The following is a 21,225-nucleotide window of genomic DNA, read 5'->3' on the forward strand; positions in this document are numbered from 1 at the left end:
GGCGACAAATTTTGTCACAGTGGGCGGGAAAAGGGAGTACCTTTGCAGCTTTTAGGGGATTTGCAGGCCCCGAGGGGACCTGTGCCCCCCATGTTAAAAATTTTCTGTACCGATAAAATCAGTGCATCCACCAGCGCCCTTGCATTAGCACGCGCAGTTAAAAAAAAAAAAAAAAAAAAAAAATCATCCTCACCACAGAGCACCCGAAGTGCCTGGACGCAGATCCAGAGTCGCCATATGCTAAGCTCACCCTGAGAGCATAACAAGCAGGGGAGGTCGCTGACCACAGTTCCGCAAGAAGACTCTGGCTAAAGTTCCACAAAAAGACCCCTTTTAGACATAAGGGTCGCCCACCATAAATTACATAAAAGGACATAGCCCCCTATAAAGGGGAAGAGGGGGCCCGCCGTGACGCAGACGCGCAGGCAGAGTACCTCCACACAACAATGCCCCCATGTCACCCCCCCGGTTCAAGGGGGGCGCCAGGCAGTCCATATGTCCACCCCCGGGGGGGGGGGGGAAGAGGAAGGACGCCAATCCGTTGCTCTATCATGCCGGTCAGCAGCTCAAACAGCCTGGTCAACAGCTCGGTCAGCAGCTCGGACAGTCAGCCACGAGTAGGCCGCAAACCAGTGGCCTAAATTTGGGGCCGATCAGGTCGCCGTCAGCAGCTCAGTTAGGAGCTCTGACAGCCTGGTCAGTTGCCTGGACAGCCTGGTCAGTCACTCAGAAAGCCAGCTCTGTCAGCCACAAGCCTCGGCCTCAATTTTTGGCTCCATCTGGCCATGTGAGGCATCCGCCGGATAGCTTGGTCAGGCACCTCATCTCGGTCAACTCAATTAATTTGGTCAGGCACTCGGACAGCTTGGTCAGGCACTCGGTCAGCTTGGTCAGGTATCCAGACAGCCGCGAGAAGGCCGCAAGGCCGTGGACTAAATTTTCTGCCCAGATCCAGACACGAGGTGCAGACCCACGGATGAAGAAACATCCGCTCCCCCCTAAGCCCTTTAACCACCGCAGGGAGCCCAAAGGACATTCCCGTCCCAGTCACTAACCCCCAGGGGGCCGGGAACTTGCTCAAAAATCCCAGTGTGCCATCCGGACAGCCCAGTCATCAACAACCGCATCCACCCCCCCCTTACTGGAGCAAATGGCAAAGCCAGCTCCAACCTAACCCTGGGAGGGGGAGGCATGGGGGTAGGTTGGGGACCAAAAGTCCACCGTGACTGTTAGAGGGGCTGGGGAAAATGGAAGGGAACGCTGGGGTCCGACCATCCCAAGGAGGGGCCCACGTCCACCCCGAGACTGCAAGAGTTTTGGGGGTACACAACTCACCATACCAACGACAATCGGGTGGGCGCCACTCCAGACAAACTACCTCTTCACTCGGGGTGGGGGTGCTGGCGGCCAAGGGGCATGCTGTGACTAGGCCAAACCAGGTCGTGTGCGTCCCGGCGAGGTGTTTCACCCACAGGCCAGCCCCGTCCATTGGGGTTCTGTCAGGACGAGGCCTGGCGTGGGGCTATAACCTGCACACGCTAGCTGGCCCGACTGGGAGACCTAAAGGATCTAGGATATCCAGTACGAAACCCAGTCCGGCAGTTGATTGCAGTTCTCTCAGGAACATAGTTAAAAAAAAAAAAAATAATTTACATTTTAACACAGGTTCCCTTTAAAATAAAAAAACAAGCCAAGACCAAAGTCCCAGCCGGGAATTAGGTCCTACTCCTAAACTAGGCAGAAAAACTGAATCCTATAGCAGAGTGAGTGGGTGTATGCCTTCAGGGACTGCCCCATAGGGGTAGTAAAGTTTTTTCCTGCCTGGTGTCCTACTCCTGTAGGGGGCAGCATAACCCAATGGTTAAGAAGAATATGGGGCTGCGTCTGTCAATGAACAATAGAGAAAAATAGGTTTTATATTTTTCTGTCCTCCCACTTCCCTGTGTGAAGGGGAAAAAAAAAAAGATTCAGCGCTGTGCACGGCTTTATTTTTCTCCCCTCTTCCTCTTCACACAGGGACTCAAACAATGGCTCCTGCTGGTGTCAATCAAATGCAGTGAGGAACTGAGGGCAGCTCCATAGACACACAGCTCGGGAATGAGCAGGCACTGTATGCCCCCATAGCAAACATCTTGGAGGAGGAGGAGGAGGAGGAAAGAAACAAGAGGATCAGGCCACTCTGTGTAATACCATTACACAGAGCAGATGAGTATGACAGGCTTGTTATTTTAAATTTAAAAAAATATCTTTTAGTAACACTTTAACTTCCCAGAAGATTTAGGCCATACTGATGTTCTATAAAGTGGGCCCATAAGAGGTACCTTGGTAGTAAAATACCTGGAGATCTTTGTTAGAAGATGTTATCGGCCAGTATACCAATAAAATAAACGTATGCAGGCTTATATGCACAGGGAGGAATGAAAAAAAAAAAATTACATGCCAATGTGTGACCACCACCTAATGTCCATGGTGCTTTACCTGTTGGATGATCCTCTGCTCTACAACATCAGACATCACTTGTACATGAATAGTCCCTGCAATAATTGAAGCGGAGTGACGCCAAAAATGAGGGTCCCGATAAGATATAAGACCATCAATCTTCGATATCTAAAAAGGGAGAGAAGTACTTTTTTTAAGCTTACTATGGAAACTACATGCAGCACTTTTGATGTTTGCCTTCATTTTGCAGACAAGGCATGAGCAGCTTTACAGATATGCAAATGCGAAAATAGGTTTTTAAAATACATGCAATTGTGCACGAATGAAGCATGACCAATGCATGTAAAAGCAGCAATCTTCTTGTGAAATAACCATGAATATTCATGCAGTTTCTGCAGTACCCTAGCACCCTCTATTGGTCAACTGTATGAAGTTATTTAGAAACACACCAAGGCCCAGTGCCGATGGGCTTATGTCTGCTTCGGAACTGCTGTTCTTCCTATAAAAAAGTCTTTGGAACGCAAAAAAACACCTAAAGCCCATCCTATGGTTTAAATTAAACCCCCTCCCACCCCCCTTCTAACTGAGCACTAACTTAGCATGACAAAAAAAAAAAAAAATCAAAATACCCCCTTTCACTGACAGTAAGCTGCAGGTCATGCAAAATAGCACCAAATACTTCTCTACATCTCTTCACTACCGACATGGGTCCCGCTTTGGGTGTTCTTGTCACTACCTGCATGGCATGAACAATACCTAATGGCTGTCCAGAAGTGGGTTTCTCTCAGGATCCAGAAAAGTAGAGATGTCAGCCAGATGGGATTGAAGGCTCGTTCACATCATGTGTTATGACCTGCATTCTTCTGCACTGATCAATACAGGTCACTTCAAGAGCACATAGAAAGCAGAAGTTCTTTCACCCAAATTTGAGATGTTTCTCAGAATAACAAAACATTGACTACCAGCTGTGTGGAGTTAGCTGAAATATGAAAACCCCCTTTAAAATAAAAAGAAATGGGTGACCTCAAGGATAAGTAGGGTTGCACCGATAACCGGTATTTTAAAAGCGAGAACAAGTACCGATACTTTGGGTCAAGTACTTCCGATACCAAGTACTGATACCTTGCCGGTGCGATTTGAGCCTATACAAAATGAATGTGCTCAAATCGCACTGCAAATAAATCACATGTAGTTTCCCCCACCACTCCTGTGTGAGCCCAGGCTGAAGACACTGACAAGCCTGCGTTCACACAGGAGCAGTGTGGGAAACCATGAAATTTGGACAGAAATCGCACCGCATTCCTTTTTAAATCGCATGCGATTCTTTGCAGTGTGATTTGAGCTCATTAATTTTTATGGGCTCAAATCGCACCGCAAATGTATCGGTTTCATGTACTGAGTACTCATACAAATGCTTAGTATCGGCACCACCCTGATAAGTGTCTAGCACTGCTTTCTCATTGGGACAGCACCGGCCAGCTGCAATAGCAAGCCAGTATCAGTCAAATTCCCCTCCATCCCACCTCCCTAGAACTCCATCCAGTCTCACCTTCTCCAGGGCAATGTTTATCCCCTTCTCTATTTCTGGAGGGATTCGAAGGAGGATCACCTGGCAGGCATCTTTCAGCAGAGGGAGGACACTTCCAAATATCAGAACAGCAATGAAGAGAGAGCAGAGAGGATCAGCAATGAGCCAGCCAAACTGCCGAATTAGAATGGTAGAGACTATCACACCCACGCTGCCTAGAGTGTCAGCCAGTACATGGAGGAAAACACCTGGGTGGAAAAACAAGAGGTTAGATAATTAAATACAGGTTGGAAACAATGACACTTTTATATTGGATTTCCAAGTTGGCATCAGTAATTTTGCATGCACTGTATGTATACTTTTCATTGAAAGGTCTCCTTGCTGCATAGCATTTTACAGAGTGTCATCTGTACTCTGACCCAGACATCAAAGACTGATCTTACAGATGTGCAGCACAGCATTCAGACTGGAGGCGGTCTGTGTTGCATAGTGCCATCTGTGAACATTTTAATATAAGAGGAGAGCAGAGGGAGGACCACATCAGTGCACCCCTTCATCGTCCAATCAAAGAATGGAATAGGTCCAGGACCAGGCTATACAGCTTAACTGTAGTGTACTATGCAGGGAGCTCCAGGACTATGCTGTGCTGTCAGGCAGAGGTACCTGGATCACTCGGCTGAATTGATTTACAAATTCATTGGTGGGTAAAACAGTTCATATATGTACTGTATTTTAAAGCTGTAATAAACCCAAAAGCAAACATATTGCAGCTTACCAACTCTGGCTGCATTCATTTTCTTTTGATAGGCTTTTTTTTTCTTTTATTTTCACATGGTGATATGGCAAGTCTATTGTTTTTCAAAAGAACAGGCTGTACTGCACATGTAGTAGTTACAGGGTAAAGACAAACCACTTACTACTGACAGGGGTGCTTACAATGGCCAGATTTTATTTGGTTATGCAAAACCTTTATCCCAAAAGGGAAAAAAATGGTTGCTTTAACTGCTTATACAATGTGAGTTGTAGTTTGGCTTCAATTTGATAGCGTTTCTAAATCTGCTATTAAATCTAACACTCCCCTAGAAAGAAAACAAATGCAGCCACCACATCTAATGATTGGTAAGCTGTAATGGGTTACATTTTTGGTTTAATATCACTTTAATTATATATGTTGCTCTGAAGCAAGCATTTTTTTTTTTTTTTTTTTTTTTACTGGCAAGAGTACCAATACTTTTGGTCAAGTACTCCCCGATATGGAGTACCGAAACCTTTGCGGTGCAATATGAACCCATACAAAATGAATGGTCTCCCATTGCACTGCAAGGAATCACATGTGATATGAACAGGAATGTGGTGTGATTTCTGTCAGAACCGCATGCAGTTTCCCCCCACCACTCCTGTGTGAACTCCATAAAGAAAGACAGAGAAGCACCCTCTCAGTGCAGTAATGGGCAAACCCTTTATTAAAAAATGTTATATAAAAACTAACATGGTAAAAGTACATATCTGTAATATGCCAAATCCGCACGGTCATTGGGGTTGATATACTAAATGCAAATCCACTGTGCACTTGGAGTGCAGTCACTGTAGATCTGAGGGGGAAGATCTGAAATGAGGGGAAGCTCTGCTGATTTCTATCATCCAATCATGTGCAATTAAAAATACTGTTTATTTTCCTTACGTGTCCCCCTCAGATCTACAGCAACTGCACTTCCAAGTGCACTTGCAGTGCATTTGTAGTGCAGAGTGGATTTGTCTTTAAACCCCATAGTGTCCCCGTCCCATCGATGATGGAAAACCACAGCTGCTTGCAGTGCTCACAGGGCTGGAGGAGATGTATAGGCGGTCCACCCCCCCAAGCTGACATCACTTCCACCCTATAGCCACATTTGTGCTCCAAGCTGGTTAACAGAGGTCCCAGAACTTCCGTCACCTCCTCCAGCTCTGTGAGCACCGCAATCGCCCGTGGTTTTTCTTCATCGGCAGACACTATGATTGTGCAGATTTGGATTTGGCATATTACAGATATGTACTTTTAACATGCGAGTGGTTATAAGATTTTTAAAAAAACATTTTGTCTATTGCTGCACTTGGATGCTGCATCCCTGTCTTTCTATACTGGGTTCACACTGGAGTGGTGCGGGAAACCAACTGCAATTCGGACAGAAATCGCACGTGATTCTTTGCAGTGCAATTTGAGTGCAATAATTTTGTATGGGCTCAAACGGCACTGCCAAGGTAACAGTTTCAGGTATTGGTGAGTACTTGGTATATCGGTATTGGCACCAATATTGGTGCAACCCCAATCTAAACTTATTTCCAGATCTTAAAAATTGTCTGAGACAACAAACTTTGCTAAAGTACCCAGGAACACTTTATATGCAAAAATTACATTTGTGTCCTACAATAATTGGAAATTGCTCAGTGCTTCCTTGGCCATATACCTACCACGCATATTGGCATTCATGCCTCCACCAGATCCATGAGAATGTCCATGATTGTGAGTATGCCCATGATCACCATGTGAATGCCCGTGTCCATGCCCATGACTGTGCCCGTGGCCATGGTGAGAGTGGGCGTGTGAATCATGAGAGGAACATCCACCTTTTGAACCCCCATGGGAGTGGGCGTGGCTAAAGGCACAGATACCAACAAGGTTAACCAGCAGACCCCCAACAGAAACTGGCTAGAAGACAAAAAAAAAGAAGGAATAGTGAAAGTAACAGGAAGACATGGGATCATTTATAAAAACGCTTATCAAAAAAAGTTACATGGCACTGGCTTTCTATTCTTGATAAGTAAGCAACGTATACAAAACAAGAGGCATTTTATTTATTTTGTACTAAGTTGCATATACATGAGTCTGCAGTAGGTTCACATCCGTTCGGGTGCAAAAAATATTCAGCAGCTGTACTTAATTTAAATGCATGTGAAAGTACTGCAGTGGTGTAAACTAGACTCACTGAAAAAAAAATGCATCAACTGCAAATGGTGTAAGCATGCCCTTAAACAGCAATTACAGATTACGGATAGACAGACTCACCATGGCCACCTACATCAAGCTCTGCTTCTGATGATCAGGATGGGAGAATTTCTCCAAATGCCAGTAATGAGCAGAGCGTACCACAACTGCTTATTATCACATGGATTTTAAAGGACAATCAGTGTGTCACTTCCCACACCCACATACTAGCAGAGTTAGAAAGATGTCAACGCTATAGTGACAACTCTAAAGTCGAGCAGATGTCTCACCATTTGTTATTCTTGCTGAGATGCACAAATCTATTATGGTTATGTTTTTAGGTAATACTTACTGTCAACATATCTGTATTGATGTCTGGAGGATCAAAGATTCTTGCTACAGCCTCCATAAACACAAAGAATGCTATCACCATCAGAAACAGCCCATTAATAAATCCTGACAGTATTTCCACACGGCCATACCTAAAATGATATACGGCAAAAACGACATTACCACTTACCCACTGGGCACATAAAACCCCTTCCTAACCAGACCAATTTTCAGCTTTCAGTGCTCTCACATTTTGAATGACAATTACGGAGTCATGCAGCACTGTACCCATATTAAAATTAAATCTTTTTTTTCCACACAAATAAAGCTTTCTTTTGGTGGTATTTAATCATCACTGGGTTTTTTTATTTTTTTGCACTAGAAATGAAAAAAAGACCGAAAATTTTGTAAACAAAAAATTTATTTTTCTTCATTTTGGTTTTAAAATTTTGCAAATTTAGTCATTTTTCATCATAAATTTTGGCCAAATGTTAATACTGCTACATATCTTTGGTAAGATTAACCCAAATAAGTTTAGATTATTTTTTGATCTTTGTGACGGTTATAGAGTCTATAAGCTATGGTGCCAATCATTGAAAATTGATCACACCTGATGTACTGACGGCCTCTCTCATTTCTTGAGACACAAACAAGCCAGGAAAGTACAAATACCCCCCAAATGAACCCCTTTTGAAAATAGGCATTCCAAGATATTCAGTAAGAGGCATGGTGAGTTTTTTAAAGTTATAATTTTTTTCCCACAATTTTTTGCAAAATTAAGATTTTTTTTCCCACAAAATTGTCATATTACCAAGTTATTTCTCACGCACTGTATAGGCATACTTGCAACTACACCCCAAAATACAATCTTCTACTCCTCCTGAGTATGGCAATGCCACATGTGTGAGACTTTTAGACTTGTTCTAGCAGCAACCTTGGGGCATCAAATCTTGTGAGAAGTTGGAGAGAGGCTTTCCCCAAGATTTGGGATACTCATCATTCCTAGGACCTCAGCAGAAGGAATATGAAATTCACCTCCCATGTAGAAGTCAGGGGTAAGGGAGTATAGTTTATAACCTTTCACTACAGGATTGTTAACATCCCTTGTAATAGTGCATGACAGGTCCTCTTTATGGAGAGATCTGGGGTCAATAGGACCCCCACATCTCTCCTCCAGGCTGGAAAGCCTGAGATTAAAAAAACAAAAAAAACAAAAAACACACGATCCCGGCTTTCCAGCTGAGAACACGGCAGTAGTTACAACTGCCAGGCCGGATGGAACATCAGTGTTGTGCCCTGGCCTCCGAGAGCCAGAGATTGCCAGGGACCATTTGGTCCTCGGTATTCTCCATGGTGAACTTCCACCGCCTGCTAATTCCTTCTATGGTTCACCCGTGTGATACATGAGAACAATCAAGCGGCTGAACAGCCACTATGATTGTTCTTACGGTGTAAGGAATCGCAGGCTGAAAAAAAAAAAATGGATATCTGAGTGATGCCTGCAGCCGCAGTAATTTCATTCATTACGCTCTTCCCTGCCCACTGATTAAAATGCAGCTCCTATCCTTCCTTGTTACACTTGACAAAACGAGCGCGCGTGCTCTAAAAACGCGTTGTGTTCTTTGTCCCCCGGTGACGCTTCCTCTGAGCTGAGCTCCACACTTTGGCCCAACACAAATACCCGAAACAATAAGGAACCTGTCATCTATACCTTCCTGTCCTTACTGCAGGCTCTGTACTTGGATAGGTGTGCTGGACGCTTCACCTGTGGGAGAACGTGTTTTCTTACTAACAGGGACACAGACAGTATTAAAAGCCTGACAGGGGTTCTAATCACCCTTCACTACACTATCCAATTTAAAAAAAATTGGATTTTTGTAAGATCTTACCGTAAAATCCTTTTCTCTTAGCTCATTGACAGACGTAGTCCTCTTTGATTCACATCAATTGGGTTATGCTGCCTCCGCAGGAGTAGGACTAGGCAGAAAGAAAAACGTTCTGGCTCCACCCTAGGGGCAGTCCCAGAGGGTATATCCTCTTCCTGTCTGCTACAGGGAATCAGTTCTGTTATACAGCAGTGTCAGAGAATTTAACCCAACCCAATGATAGAGGGGCGGGTACTACGTCTGTCAATGAGCTAAGAGAAAAGGATTTTACGGTAAGATCTTACAAAAATCCAATTTTCTGTCGCTCATTGACAGACGTAGTCCTCTTTGATTCACATCAATTGGGACATCCAGAAGCAGTGCCACAAATGAGGGGTGGGATTGACAGAAATCAAAATCCAATCTAGAAGGCCCAACCGGAGCCAACCAGAAGTATCAAAGGACTCATCGAGCAAACAGATGAGACCTACCCAACAAACCCTCGAGGTAGACCAACAGTCTCCTCAAACAGCGGCCTGCAGGAACCTTGCGGCCAGAAGAGATATCGGACGATGCCATCACATAAACCTTATACAATATTGTAAAGGTATGAACCGACGACCAAACAGTCGCCTTGAAAACCTGAACCACTGACGCCTGAAGGCGGAAGGTCCAGGAAACTCTAAGCGCCCGAGTAGAATGCGCCTTAACAGGGAACGGGGGATCCCGACCCTTAGATAGAATAAGCCTATACCACCGTCTGTCTGATCCATCTAAAGATGGTCGCGGCAGAAACAGGCAACCCCTTCTTAGGGCCATCCGTGATCACAAACAGTGAATCCGTCTTACAAAATGAATCCGTAGTATTCAAATATATCCTGATCGCCCGAACTACATCCAAGGAATGCAACGCAATTCTCGAGGATGATAGGGCTTAGGACATATGAAAGACAATACAATGTCCTCATTCAAATGAAACTTTGAAACCACCTTAGGAAGGAAGGATGGATTCGGATGAAGAACAACCTTATCCCTATGAACCACCAGATCTGGGGAACAACAGGATAATGCAGCCAGTTCTGACACCCTGCGTGCAGAAGTGATAGCCACCAAGAAGGCCACCTTCTGGGATAAAGTAAGCAAGGGAATCTCCCTGATATTTTCAAAAGGAGGCTTCTGAAGAACCGACAGCACCAAATTAAGATCCCAGGATGGTAACGGTGCGCGCACTGGCGGAGCCAGGTGTCGCACCCCCTGGATGAAATTCCGCACCAAGGAATGAGTAGCCAAAACCTTCTGAAGAAGATAGCTAATGCTGAAAGCAGACCCTTGATAACACTCAAGGCCAGCTTCTGTTCAACTCCCTGTTGCAGAAAGCCAATATTCGGGCTACCGAATAAAGACGTGGAGGGAACCCAAGGGATTCACACCACGCAATATAAGACTTCCATGTACGATGATACATCTTTCTGGAAGTCGCTTTCCTTGCTTTAACTAGAGTAGGAATAACTGAAGCTGACAATCCCTTGTCCTTCAGCACCTGGGTCTCAATAACCAGGCCGTTTAAAGCCAGCGATTGTAAAGCAGGATGGAAGATCGGTCCCTGCGACAGCAGATCCTCCGTAAGAGGAAGTCGCCAAGGAACGTCTGTGACCAGCCTGACCAGGTCGGCGTACCAGGCCGACTAAGCCAGTCCTGATCTACCAGGATAATCGGAATTCCCTCCACCTCTATCCTGCGAAGAAGCTTCGGCAGTAACTTGAGAGGAGGGAAGTAGCTGATACTGCCCCCACGGGGTGATCAGCATGTCTGCGGTGTCTGCTAGAAGATCGTGGGAACAAACCACAAACCTCCGCACTTTCCTGTTGAGCTGAGATGCCAACAGCTCCCATTCGGAGTGCCCCAACGGAGGCACAGTTGGTGGAATATCCCTGGATGAAGAGATCATACCCCTTGATCCAGAATCTGACGGCTGAGATAATCTGCCTGCCAATTCATCCCCGGAATGAATACCGCAGAGAGAGCTGGAACATTAGTTCCGCCCTACGAAGAATGCTGGCCACTTCTATGGCCGCCAGGACACTCCTGGTGCCCCTTTGATGATTGACATAAGCCACTGCTGTGGCATTGTCCGACTGGATCTGAACCGGGCTGCCCTGGAGCTGCTTGGTCCAGTGAATCAGACAAAGTCTGATCGCTCTCAGTTTCAATACATTTATCGGTAACCTAGACTCTTCCAGGGACCAAAGCCCCTGAGCCGAGAATTTCTCCTCACCCGGATAGACTGGCATCCGTGGTGATAAGCGTCCAAATATTGGTAGGAATGACTTCCCCTGGCTGAGCATCGGAGACCGAAACCACCAGACCAGGGACTCCCTGGTCCGCTCGCTCAGCCGGATCCGATTGTCCAGGGAATCTGGATTTCGGTTACACTTGAGAAGAATCTCTCCTAAAAGGATTCGGGTATGGGACTGGGCAACTGGTACTGCTTCAAAGGAAGCCACCATCAAACCCAGGACCCTCATGCAAGCCTGGATGTGTCTAAAATTAGACCCAAATATTCCAGCCTTCTGGTGGGAACCAAAGATAACTTCTGCAGGTTCACCAGCCACCCGAACTCTTGCAAAGAGGTCATGGTGATCTCTAAGTTTAGTAATAGAGTCTGCGGAGACTCCACACGGAGCAGAAGATCGTCTAGGTGACCTAGAATCGATATGTCTCGTTGTCGTAACAACGTCAAGACTGGGGCCCACACCTTTGTGAAGACCCGGAGAGTCGAGGCGAGACCAAGGAGTAAACGCCAGAAACTGATAATGGTACTCTTTCTACGGAAAAACGCAGGAAACGCTGATGTCCTGCATAAATAGGAAAGTGAAGATAGGCATCCTAGACGTCTATGGACGCCAGAAAATCCCCCTGATGCAGGGAGGCCGCCTGACAAAAAAGATTAAGTGCTCTTAAGTCCAGAATTGGACGCACTTTGCCCTCTTTTCTGGGTATTGTGAAAAGGTTTGAATAGAACCCTTGAAATGCTCTGTCCAAGGAACGTGGACCACCACTCCTTGTTGCATTAAATCCGTGACTGCCCCCCGTAAGCTCTTAAGCGATCCGGGGATAGTCGAATATTGGAAGGAAGAATCGCACTGGGAGAGATTGACATACAATCTTGCCAGCGCCCCATAAAAAAACCTCCCGAAGGAGTTTTGGAGGACTTTGCTTTTTTTTTTTTTTTTCGTGGGCTGAAAAAACTTTTATGAGCGGAAAAAGAAGGCCCCCGTCTCTGACGGGATCCTTTACCCTTATTCCTCTAGTGAGATCCTTAATAATCTCATCTAAATTGGCTCCAAGATAGGCGCACACCCTGAAAAGGGAGATTTAACCAAAGCTTCCTTGGAGCCTTGGTCTGCCGACCAATATCTTAGTCACAGTGTACGCCTGAGGACCACTGCTGAAAACTGATGCTCGCCCCAATAGTGGAGTGGTGTCTAGTGCAATGTCGCAGACAAACTAACTCTTGTATCATCTGTTCCACCAGATCTGATACCGCCTGGGGGATATCTCTCCCCTCTAAACCACTTGGTCCATTCTAGACCAATAGCAATTACTGGTCTGAAAGCTGACCCAATTAGGGAAAAGATGGCGCGATCATCTTTAAAGGACGGAGCATCCTCCAATAGGATAACCGTAGCTTTGTTCAATCTGGAGATTGAAAAATCCACCACAGATGGTACTATCCATCTCTTGAGGAATAATTCCTCGAACGAATAACGCCTATTAATGCGTTTAGGAAATAGTAGGGGCTTGTCTTGGATGACCCCATTCCTACTTAGTTACCTTACCGAAACACTTGGGTAAGGGAAATACTTTTACCATGTTGGTGCGTTTATTAGTACCAAATGGGATCTCAGTATCAGCTACTTCTGATGGTGTATCCGAACATATACAATTAATGCGTTACTAACGCTTCCTCTCGGGCTATGGTAGATGCCGAAACATCTTCCTCACTGTCTGAAGAGACAGTACCCGAGTCACAAACCCCAGATGAGGTACCTGCAACTGCAGGAATAGGCTCAGGCTGAAGTTTCAGATGAAAAATGGGGATAGGCGGGGATCGCTTCCTTGCGCCCTGTCCCTGACAAGCCAATTCCACCCGGGATAGACAAAAAATTTCCAAAAACTGCTGACAATGACTCACTATTAAGTGGGGAACTGGAGGGTCCTGCAGCCACTTCGAGGGGATCAGGTGGAGGTACCTGTGTGGCAGGGTCCATGTTAATCCAGGACACTTTGCCAGTAAAAAAGAAAAAAAAAATGTTTTTTTTTTTTTTTTTTTTTTTTTTTTTAATAAATAAAAAAATACCCTTTTTTTTTAAAAAAAAATACCTTTTTTAATTCACCAGCGCAATAGCGCCCCTCAGCGTACCTGCTTTGGACCCCCACAGAGAGAGAGAGACCCCAAGGGCTCACCACCAGATGCAAAGAAGTTTCTTATTAAAACTGCTGTCAGCGTTGTCTTGTGCAGACTGGGAAGTCTTGCACTAGGATTCCCAGGTGAAAGGAAGTGGCTCCGCCCCCTGTGTACGCCTTCCGGCGTTCCCAGCTGCTCCTCGAGGTTTGCTGGGCACATCAAACATGGCCGCCCCCATGCAGGAGACAATAGGCTACGAAAAAATGGCGGCTTGCGTGACCTGCGGGCGGCTTGTGTAGACCATGCAGACATGCGGTCTACAACAAAATGGCGGCGGACTGCCGATCTAGCGTGGCTCCTCCAGTACAGCGCCTGCATGCTTGAAAACAGCTGATGGCGACCTGTCGGCCTGCGGGAGTATGGCGATCTAAGGTAGGCTATACCTCTTATGTGTTCTATAGTAAATCGAACTCGGCTTCCTTGCTAGAGAACCCAAGGCTTGCTGAAGTATCAGCTCCCAAACCAAGCCTGCTAGAGTGTCAGCTCCTAAACCAAGGTTGCTAGAGTTTCAGCTCCCAAACCGAGGTTTGTTTAAAGTGTTAGCTCCCAAACCAAGCCTGCTGGAGTGTCAGCTCCCAAACCAGATCACACTATCACAGGGGATATGTGAACATGTCATAGGCTACAAGGGGGAACTTTAATGTCAGAAAGGATCCGACCATACACAGAGGGGCCCGTATCCCAAAGACCCCACAGGGGGGGAAGGGGTAACATTTACTCACCATACCGGACTGACAGGCACCCTCTCTTCACAATACTCTCTCCACCGAAGTGGGGGGCTGTCGACCAATCCAGACGCCTTGACTCTCTGGTTCCTGGCGTCCAAGCGAGACGTTTAACTCGCAAGGTCAGTCCCTCCAATGGGACTCTGTCGCGGCCGACCCAGCGCGGAGCTATGGTCTGCACGCGCTCGTAGGCTGAACCGGGGTGACCACTGGATCTCAACATCCAGCCCGTCGCCCAGGTCCCGCATACTTACTTGAATGTGTCGCGGCCGACCAAGCGTGATGCTATGGTCTGCGCGCGCTCGTAGGCCGGCTGGGGTGACCACTGGATCTCAACATCCAGCCCGTCGCCCAGATCCGGCGTAATTTGCTTGAAGATCTCACAGGAAAAAAACTGGAGAAACTACCTAAAAAAATATTTTTTCTAAAAAAATCTTGCCAGGACCAAAGATCCCAGCAAGGAACTTAGGTCCTTACTCCTGACTAGACAGAAAAAAACTGATTCCCTGTAGCAGACAGGAAGAGGATATACCCTCTGGGACTGCCCCTAGGGTGGAGCCAGAACGTTTTTCTTTCTGCCTAGTCCTACTCCTGCGGAGGCAGCATAACCCAATTGATGTGAATCAAAGAGGACTACGTCTGTCAATGAGCGACAGAGAAAAATGTTTTGCCTTTCATTACACTAAGTCATGGTTCTAAATTCATCCCAATTTGACTGGACAATTAAAAAGCAGCATCACACTGATGAGGTTGTTACCAGGGAAGAACTTATGTTTGGATCAGAGACCATTACAGTATTGTATAAATCATATAATCTAGGCATCATTGATAAAACTTTTTTCCTCTGAAAAAAATACCAAGTTTTTTCAAACATACAGTATCTCACAAACGTGAGTACACCCCTTTGTAAATATTTTATTACATCTTTTCATGTGACAACACTGAAGAAATGACACTTTGCTACAATGTAAAGTAGTCAGTCAGTGTACAGCTTGTATAACAGTGTAAATTTTCTGTCCCCTCAAAATAACTCAACACACAGCCAAAAACGTCTAAACCGCTGGCAACAAAATGAGTACACCCCTAAGTGCAAATGTCCAAATTGGGCCAAAAGGGTCAATATTTTGTGTGGCCACCATTATTTTCTAGCACTGCCCTAACCTTCTTGGGCGTGGAGTTCACCAGATCTTCACAGGTTGCCACTGGAGTCCTCTTCCACTCCTCCATGACGACATCACGGAGCTGGTGGATGTTAGATACCTTGCGCTCCTCCACCTTCCCTTTGAGAATGCCCCACAGATACTCAATAGTGTTTAGGTCTGGAGACTGGTCTGGCCAGTTCATTACCTTTACCCTCAGCTTCTTTAGCAAGGCAGTGGTCATCTTGGAGGTGTGTTTGGGGTCGTTATGTTGGAATACTGCCCTGTGGCCCAGTCTCCAAAGGGAGGGGATCATGCTCTGCTTCAGTATGTCACAGTACATGTTGGCATTCATGGTTCCCTCCATGAACTGTAGCTCCCCAGTGCCGGCAGCACTCATGCAGCCCCAGACCATAACACTCCCACCACCATGCTTGACTGTAGGCAAGACACCCTTGTCTTTGTACTCCTCACCTGGTTGCCGCCACACATGCTTGACACCATCTGAACCAAATAAGTTTATCTTGGTCTCATCAGACCACAGGACATGGTTCCAGTAATCCATGTCCTTAGTCTGCTTGTCTTCAGCAAACTGTTTGCAGGCTTTCTTGTGTATCATCTTTAGAAGAGGCTTCCTTCTGGGATGACAGCCATGCAGACGAATTTGATGTGGTGTGCGGCGTATGGTCTGAGCACTGACAGGCTGACCCCCCACCACTTTAACTCCTGCAGCAATGCTGGCATCTCCCAAAGACAATTTCTGGATATGACGCTAAGCCCGTGCACTCAACTTCTTTGGTAAACCATGGCGAGGCCTACTCTGAGTGGAACCTGTCCTGTTAAACTGCTGTATGGTCTTGGCCACCATGCTGCAGCTCAGTTTTAGGGTCTTGGCACTTTTCTTATAGCCTAGGCAACTTATGTAGAGCATCAAACCTTTTTTTCAGATCCTCAAGAGAGTTCTTTGCCATGAGGTGCCATGTTGAACTTCTAGTGAACAGTATGAGAGAGAGAGCGAAACGCCAAATTTAACACACCCGAGACCCTGTAACAATAACAAATCACATGACACCGGCGAGGGAAAATGGCTAATTGGGCCCAATTTGGACATGTTCACTTAGGGGTGTACTCACTTTTGTTGCCAGCTGTTATGCAAGCTGTTACACTCAATACTTTACATTGTAGCAAAGTGTCATTTCTTCAGTGTCGTCAAATGAAAGATAAAATAAAATATTTACAAAAATGTGAGGGGTGTACTCATTTTTGTGAGATACTGTAGTTGGGGCTAGCTGTAATTTTTTTTTTTTTAAACATATTGTCTGCCTGGCACCTGGGATTTGCCAAGGCTTTCAATAGATGCACTTGCTTACCCATAAGAGAATATTCGAGTTGCCTTCCACCGAGTCATTAATGCAGCAATAAGTCCCATGACCAGAGCAGAGCAGTCAAACAACATGTGGAATCCATCAGACAGCAATCCTAGACTATTTGTCCACACTCCATAGAAGAGCTCCACGAAAGTGAATGCCTGAAATAAATGCAGAGATTTAGTGCAAGACTGAAGAACAGGCCACTCAGTAGGTATTCTAATTTTACATACTGTATGATGGGATGAACACACTAAAAGATTCATTATCCCTCAGCTTAAAAAACAAATTAAATTAGAAAAAATAAAGTTGAATATTGATCCTGTATTCTTTCGTAAATAGGATACAGTTAAAAAAAAAAAAAATTACAGTAATAACACTATACTATAAGTACCCATGACTTTATGGCTCACAATAACTAATGTGAACGTGACCTTTGACATTTACAAGGAAATAATAGTGCCCAAATGCAGCAATTTCAGGTAAGTACCTCCGTTAGTCTTCAAATCAATTCTTGAGTCCCTGTAGAGACTGCAGGATCTTCGGCCTACGCCTGCAATAAGCCCAAGGTGCTAAGCCCTACCTCTGTCATTCAAAGGTCAATTGCCAGAGCTTCAGTAGGCAGTAAGATGAGGCTTTGGCATTTGACAGTTGAACAATGAGGCATGCTTATAACTAGAAGAAAGTATGATTTAGGATCTATTTGTTGCATGTTATTATGAGATGCATTAAAGGAGAAGTTCACCTTTTGGAACAGGTTACATGTTCCATCTGTATATAACATGTTCCAGCCACTGCAGCCTCTCCCCCTCCCTCCCCAGTGAACAGGTTACATGTTCCATCTGTATATAACATGTTCCAGCCACTGCAGCCTCTCCCCCTCCCTCCCCAGTGACAGTGGACACCTTCTCCGGGTTCATGCGGTCACGGTTTGAAAAGAACGTGGCCGTGTGGGGCTCCGCTCACCCAGTTGTGCTTCACAGTCCTCTGTGAAACTACAAATACCAACAGCCTTTCCGGCTGTCAGCTTGCAGTTTTATTGAACTGCCAGGGCACTGCTGCTTTGGTAGTTCATTCTCTCTTCCTGTCAGTGTGCATCTGCCTGCCTGTATGAGGTACGAGAAGACAGATAAACAGACAACCCGGCAGGAGACCTGCATGGCACCCACGATCTGCTGATCGCAGGTGCAATGCTTTACAGGCTCCAAGAAAAAAAAAAAAAAAAGAAAGATAAATGCCCATTTTTTTTTACGTGCAAAAAGATGTGCATTTCTGTATTTATTTTTTTATGAAAACTTATCCTTTAAGGCAGCCCATATAATTAAATGGGCAGCTCACCTATTTCATTAAGCTGCCTTGTGCAGCAAAACACACATAAAGTGTACCAATCTAAAAGTGCGGTGCATCACAATGCACAATAGTGTGTTACCATAAGTTGGATGTGTTAGGGGTACTATTCAGAGTGAATGGCTCTACAGTGCACTAGTGTGTGCTACCGCAACACAAAAGTGTAGATGCGGCATTCAGTACTACTCTTGGCCTTTTGGCTAAGATCAAGTGTAGTATCTGTTCTTATCAGTTGGTATGGACCTCAGCTAGTACCGGTATGACCAAAACCCGGAGCGCCCAGACGTTCTTTGGGTATGGGGAGTAGGTCATCCGGGAAAGCATGTGGGGACCGCCGCCTTCTGATTTGAATGGGTTGAACTGTTCTAACCAGTTTTAAGGGAGCAAGAAAGCCGGTCTGACTGGGTGGCCGGTGGAATTGCCCCTGGATGTAATGGGCTGAGGAACAGGATGGCGATGGGGGGGCTTTCTCTCCTGGGTTTTGATTCTGGCCTTGCAAAAGGCCTGTCCCCAGTTGAAGGTAGGCTCTCCCTAAGCTGTCCAGGTTCCGATGTCTGCTAGTGGGGATAGGCTACACTCGGTCTGGCCCGGGGGCTGAGACCAAAAAAGCCAGTGGTGTATGTGCCCCTGGGGTGGCAGCCCAGGGGTGCCTCAATTCTCACTGGTGAGGGGCAGCTCACCTGAGTTTTTTGGCACCTTGGTCACTGCACCATCACACTTTTTCCGCACCTGCCTCTTGGGACGGGCCTTTTGGCCAGCACCAGAGGAATTTTTTTATTCTTGGCCGGGGGGCCTGTCAAGGTCTTGCACTTTGACACTACCCAGCACTTCTCCACTTCGCTTTTCCCCACTCTGTTTTTCTTTGTCGTGTGTCACGTTTGTCCCTTTTTTTTGGTTGATCACTGCACGATTAGTACGGCGTAGGTCCTCGGGCCTGCCCTGAAAGTCTTGGGCGGGGGTGGACATGGCCTTCTGGCTTAGTTCGCCCTCCCTTATGGGGTCTCCCTTCGGGGGAGCCCCACCAAGTACTTGGGGTGGGCTGTTTCGGCAGTCCCCCTGGAGAACGGGGTCTGCCTGGCTTCGGCTGGGCGGGCCATAGTGAGTACCTCAGTCCCCGTCAGGAGCTTCGTGCCCCGGGGGATCAGGGTCTAGGCCCTTCCTCTTCTGAGGGCTATGTGTACGCCTTGTGCACTTTTTGTGTGACTCACGTTTTGCGTGTGTGCACTTTTTTATGCACCGGGTGTAAGTTTTGAGTGTGTTTCACACACCACGGGCTTAAAAAAAAAAAAATCAGTACTACTGTCACATTAGATATATGTTTTAGGTCAGGTGAAGTTTCAAGGCTTTAAGCTTATTATATTTGGCCAATGGAATACATTTATTTTTCTGACATAGGGTAACAACAAGTTCCAGTAGGTAACAGCTTTTTTTGTTCAAAAAAACCCATTAGTTATCTGCCTTGACCACCTTAACCTAAAGGCCTCATGCACACTGACATTTGCAGAGCTCCAGGCACGAGAAAAGCTGCTAAAAGGGAAAAATGCGCCAAAAGCCGAGTATTGTACACACATTTAGGCACATCAAGTGTTTGGGCATTAATGGATTTGATTGGCCAAATACCGTATTTATTCTTGCCACTGGAATGCATTAATGCTCAAACGCCTTTGGCGTTTAGACAGGTTTAGGCGAGTCAAAATTTTTTTTTTCCTGCTAAAAAGCTCCTCTTCTGAACGTGCTGGTGATGAGTTTTTCTTCCCAGCCGGTAAACGCTTCACTTTGAATATGCCTGTAAATGTCTATGGACACGCAGGTAAACACAGAGGTGCTTTTTCAGCCTTAAAGAAAAAAAAATGCCTGTAAAAGCTGCGTTTTTAATGCCATTGTGCATAAACCCTAACAGATGGCCATACTTGAGTTTAAACCGGTTAGATTTTTGGTTACCTAAATAAGGTTATATCTCTAGATATTAATATAGCTTATAAAAGTATACCCAAGTAGAAGGGTATCCAAAATAAATTCCACATCTATAAACAACCTATCTGTAACTTTGGGTCAACAGCTTCTTTATAAGCAACAGCAGCAATGTCATTCTTTTCCACTCAGGTCATTTTTGTTAAAACAAAAAAGACATACTTTTTCTTTTTTTAGATAGTACAGAGAAGAAAAGGACAGTACATACATCACAACAATTAGAAGTCATAATAGAAATAGCATTTCAATCAAAGATTGGAGCGGAGGTGAAGTTGAGTGCACTCCCTACTGAAGGTGTCCCTTGTTGATGACGAAACGCACCTGGAAGTCACCTCTGCTCTTTGGAGTGCACGCTTGATTTGGAACAGCAGCGCTTGTTCGCGAGGCAATTCTTGTCAAAAACATATGGCAAGTGCATTTCCCCTTGTTTTGTAGTTCAATAAATGGTACTTTACTATGGAAAGGTTCTCCCCTCTCTCCTTTAACCACTTTACGTCCGCTCACATTGCTGCTATTGCAGCAATGTGGCTCGTTATCGTCCAGCGACGTAGACCTACGTCGCTGGACTCCTCCCCCTGTGGGCGGCACGCGCGCGCCGCCGGAAGCTCGCTCCCACTGTGTTCAGTCACAGCGGGAGTCGGGCCAGGGGAGGAGCACAGGCGATCGTCGGGGAATCGAGTGTGGATCTCCTAAGTGACAGGCAGTGACAGATTGCAGGGTTCAGCATAGCTGAACCCGCGATCTGTCCCTGTGTCACTCAGTCACCTCCCCCCACACGTCAGTGAGCCCCAGGCATACATTAACCCCTCCCTCTCCAATAAAATTAACCCCTTCCCTGCCAGTATCATTTTTTACAGTAACAGTGCGCATTTATAGCACTGATTACTGTAGTAATGTCACTGGTACCCCCAAAAGTGTCAAAAATGTCAGTCAAGGGTCCGATCTGTCCGCCACAATGTCGCAGTCCCGCAAAAAAAAAAAAAAAAAAAAAAAAAAAAAGCAGATCGCCGCCATTACTCGTATAAAAAAAAACCCAAAAATGACAGAAATTTTTCCCTTAGTTAGTAAACACAATAACTTTTGC

At 45.8% G+C, this 21,225-nt stretch overlaps 1 protein-coding gene across 1 annotated transcript in view; it reads right to left on the reverse strand.

Moving 5' to 3' along the window:
• SLC30A5 (solute carrier family 30 member 5) overlaps positions 1–21,225 on the reverse strand; it is an 88,734-nt gene that overhangs the window by 14,667 nt on the left and 52,842 nt on the right. The window contains exons 11-15 of the mRNA XM_082275262.1: positions 16,827–16,984; positions 7,282–7,411; positions 6,416–6,653; positions 3,989–4,215; positions 2,479–2,607 (exon numbers count right to left, since the gene is read on the reverse strand). Of these exons, the coding sequence (XP_082131388.1) occupies positions 2,479–2,607; positions 3,989–4,215; positions 6,416–6,653; positions 7,282–7,411; positions 16,827–16,984 (882 nt within the window). The remainder of the gene's footprint in view (positions 1–2,478; positions 2,608–3,988; positions 4,216–6,415; positions 6,654–7,281; positions 7,412–16,826; positions 16,985–21,225) is intronic.

This window comes from Pelophylax lessonae (assembly GCF_965119305.1).
Source record: "Pelophylax lessonae genome assembly, chromosome: 1".
Classification (NCBI taxonomy): Eukaryota; Metazoa; Chordata; class Amphibia; order Anura; family Ranidae; genus Pelophylax; species Pelophylax lessonae.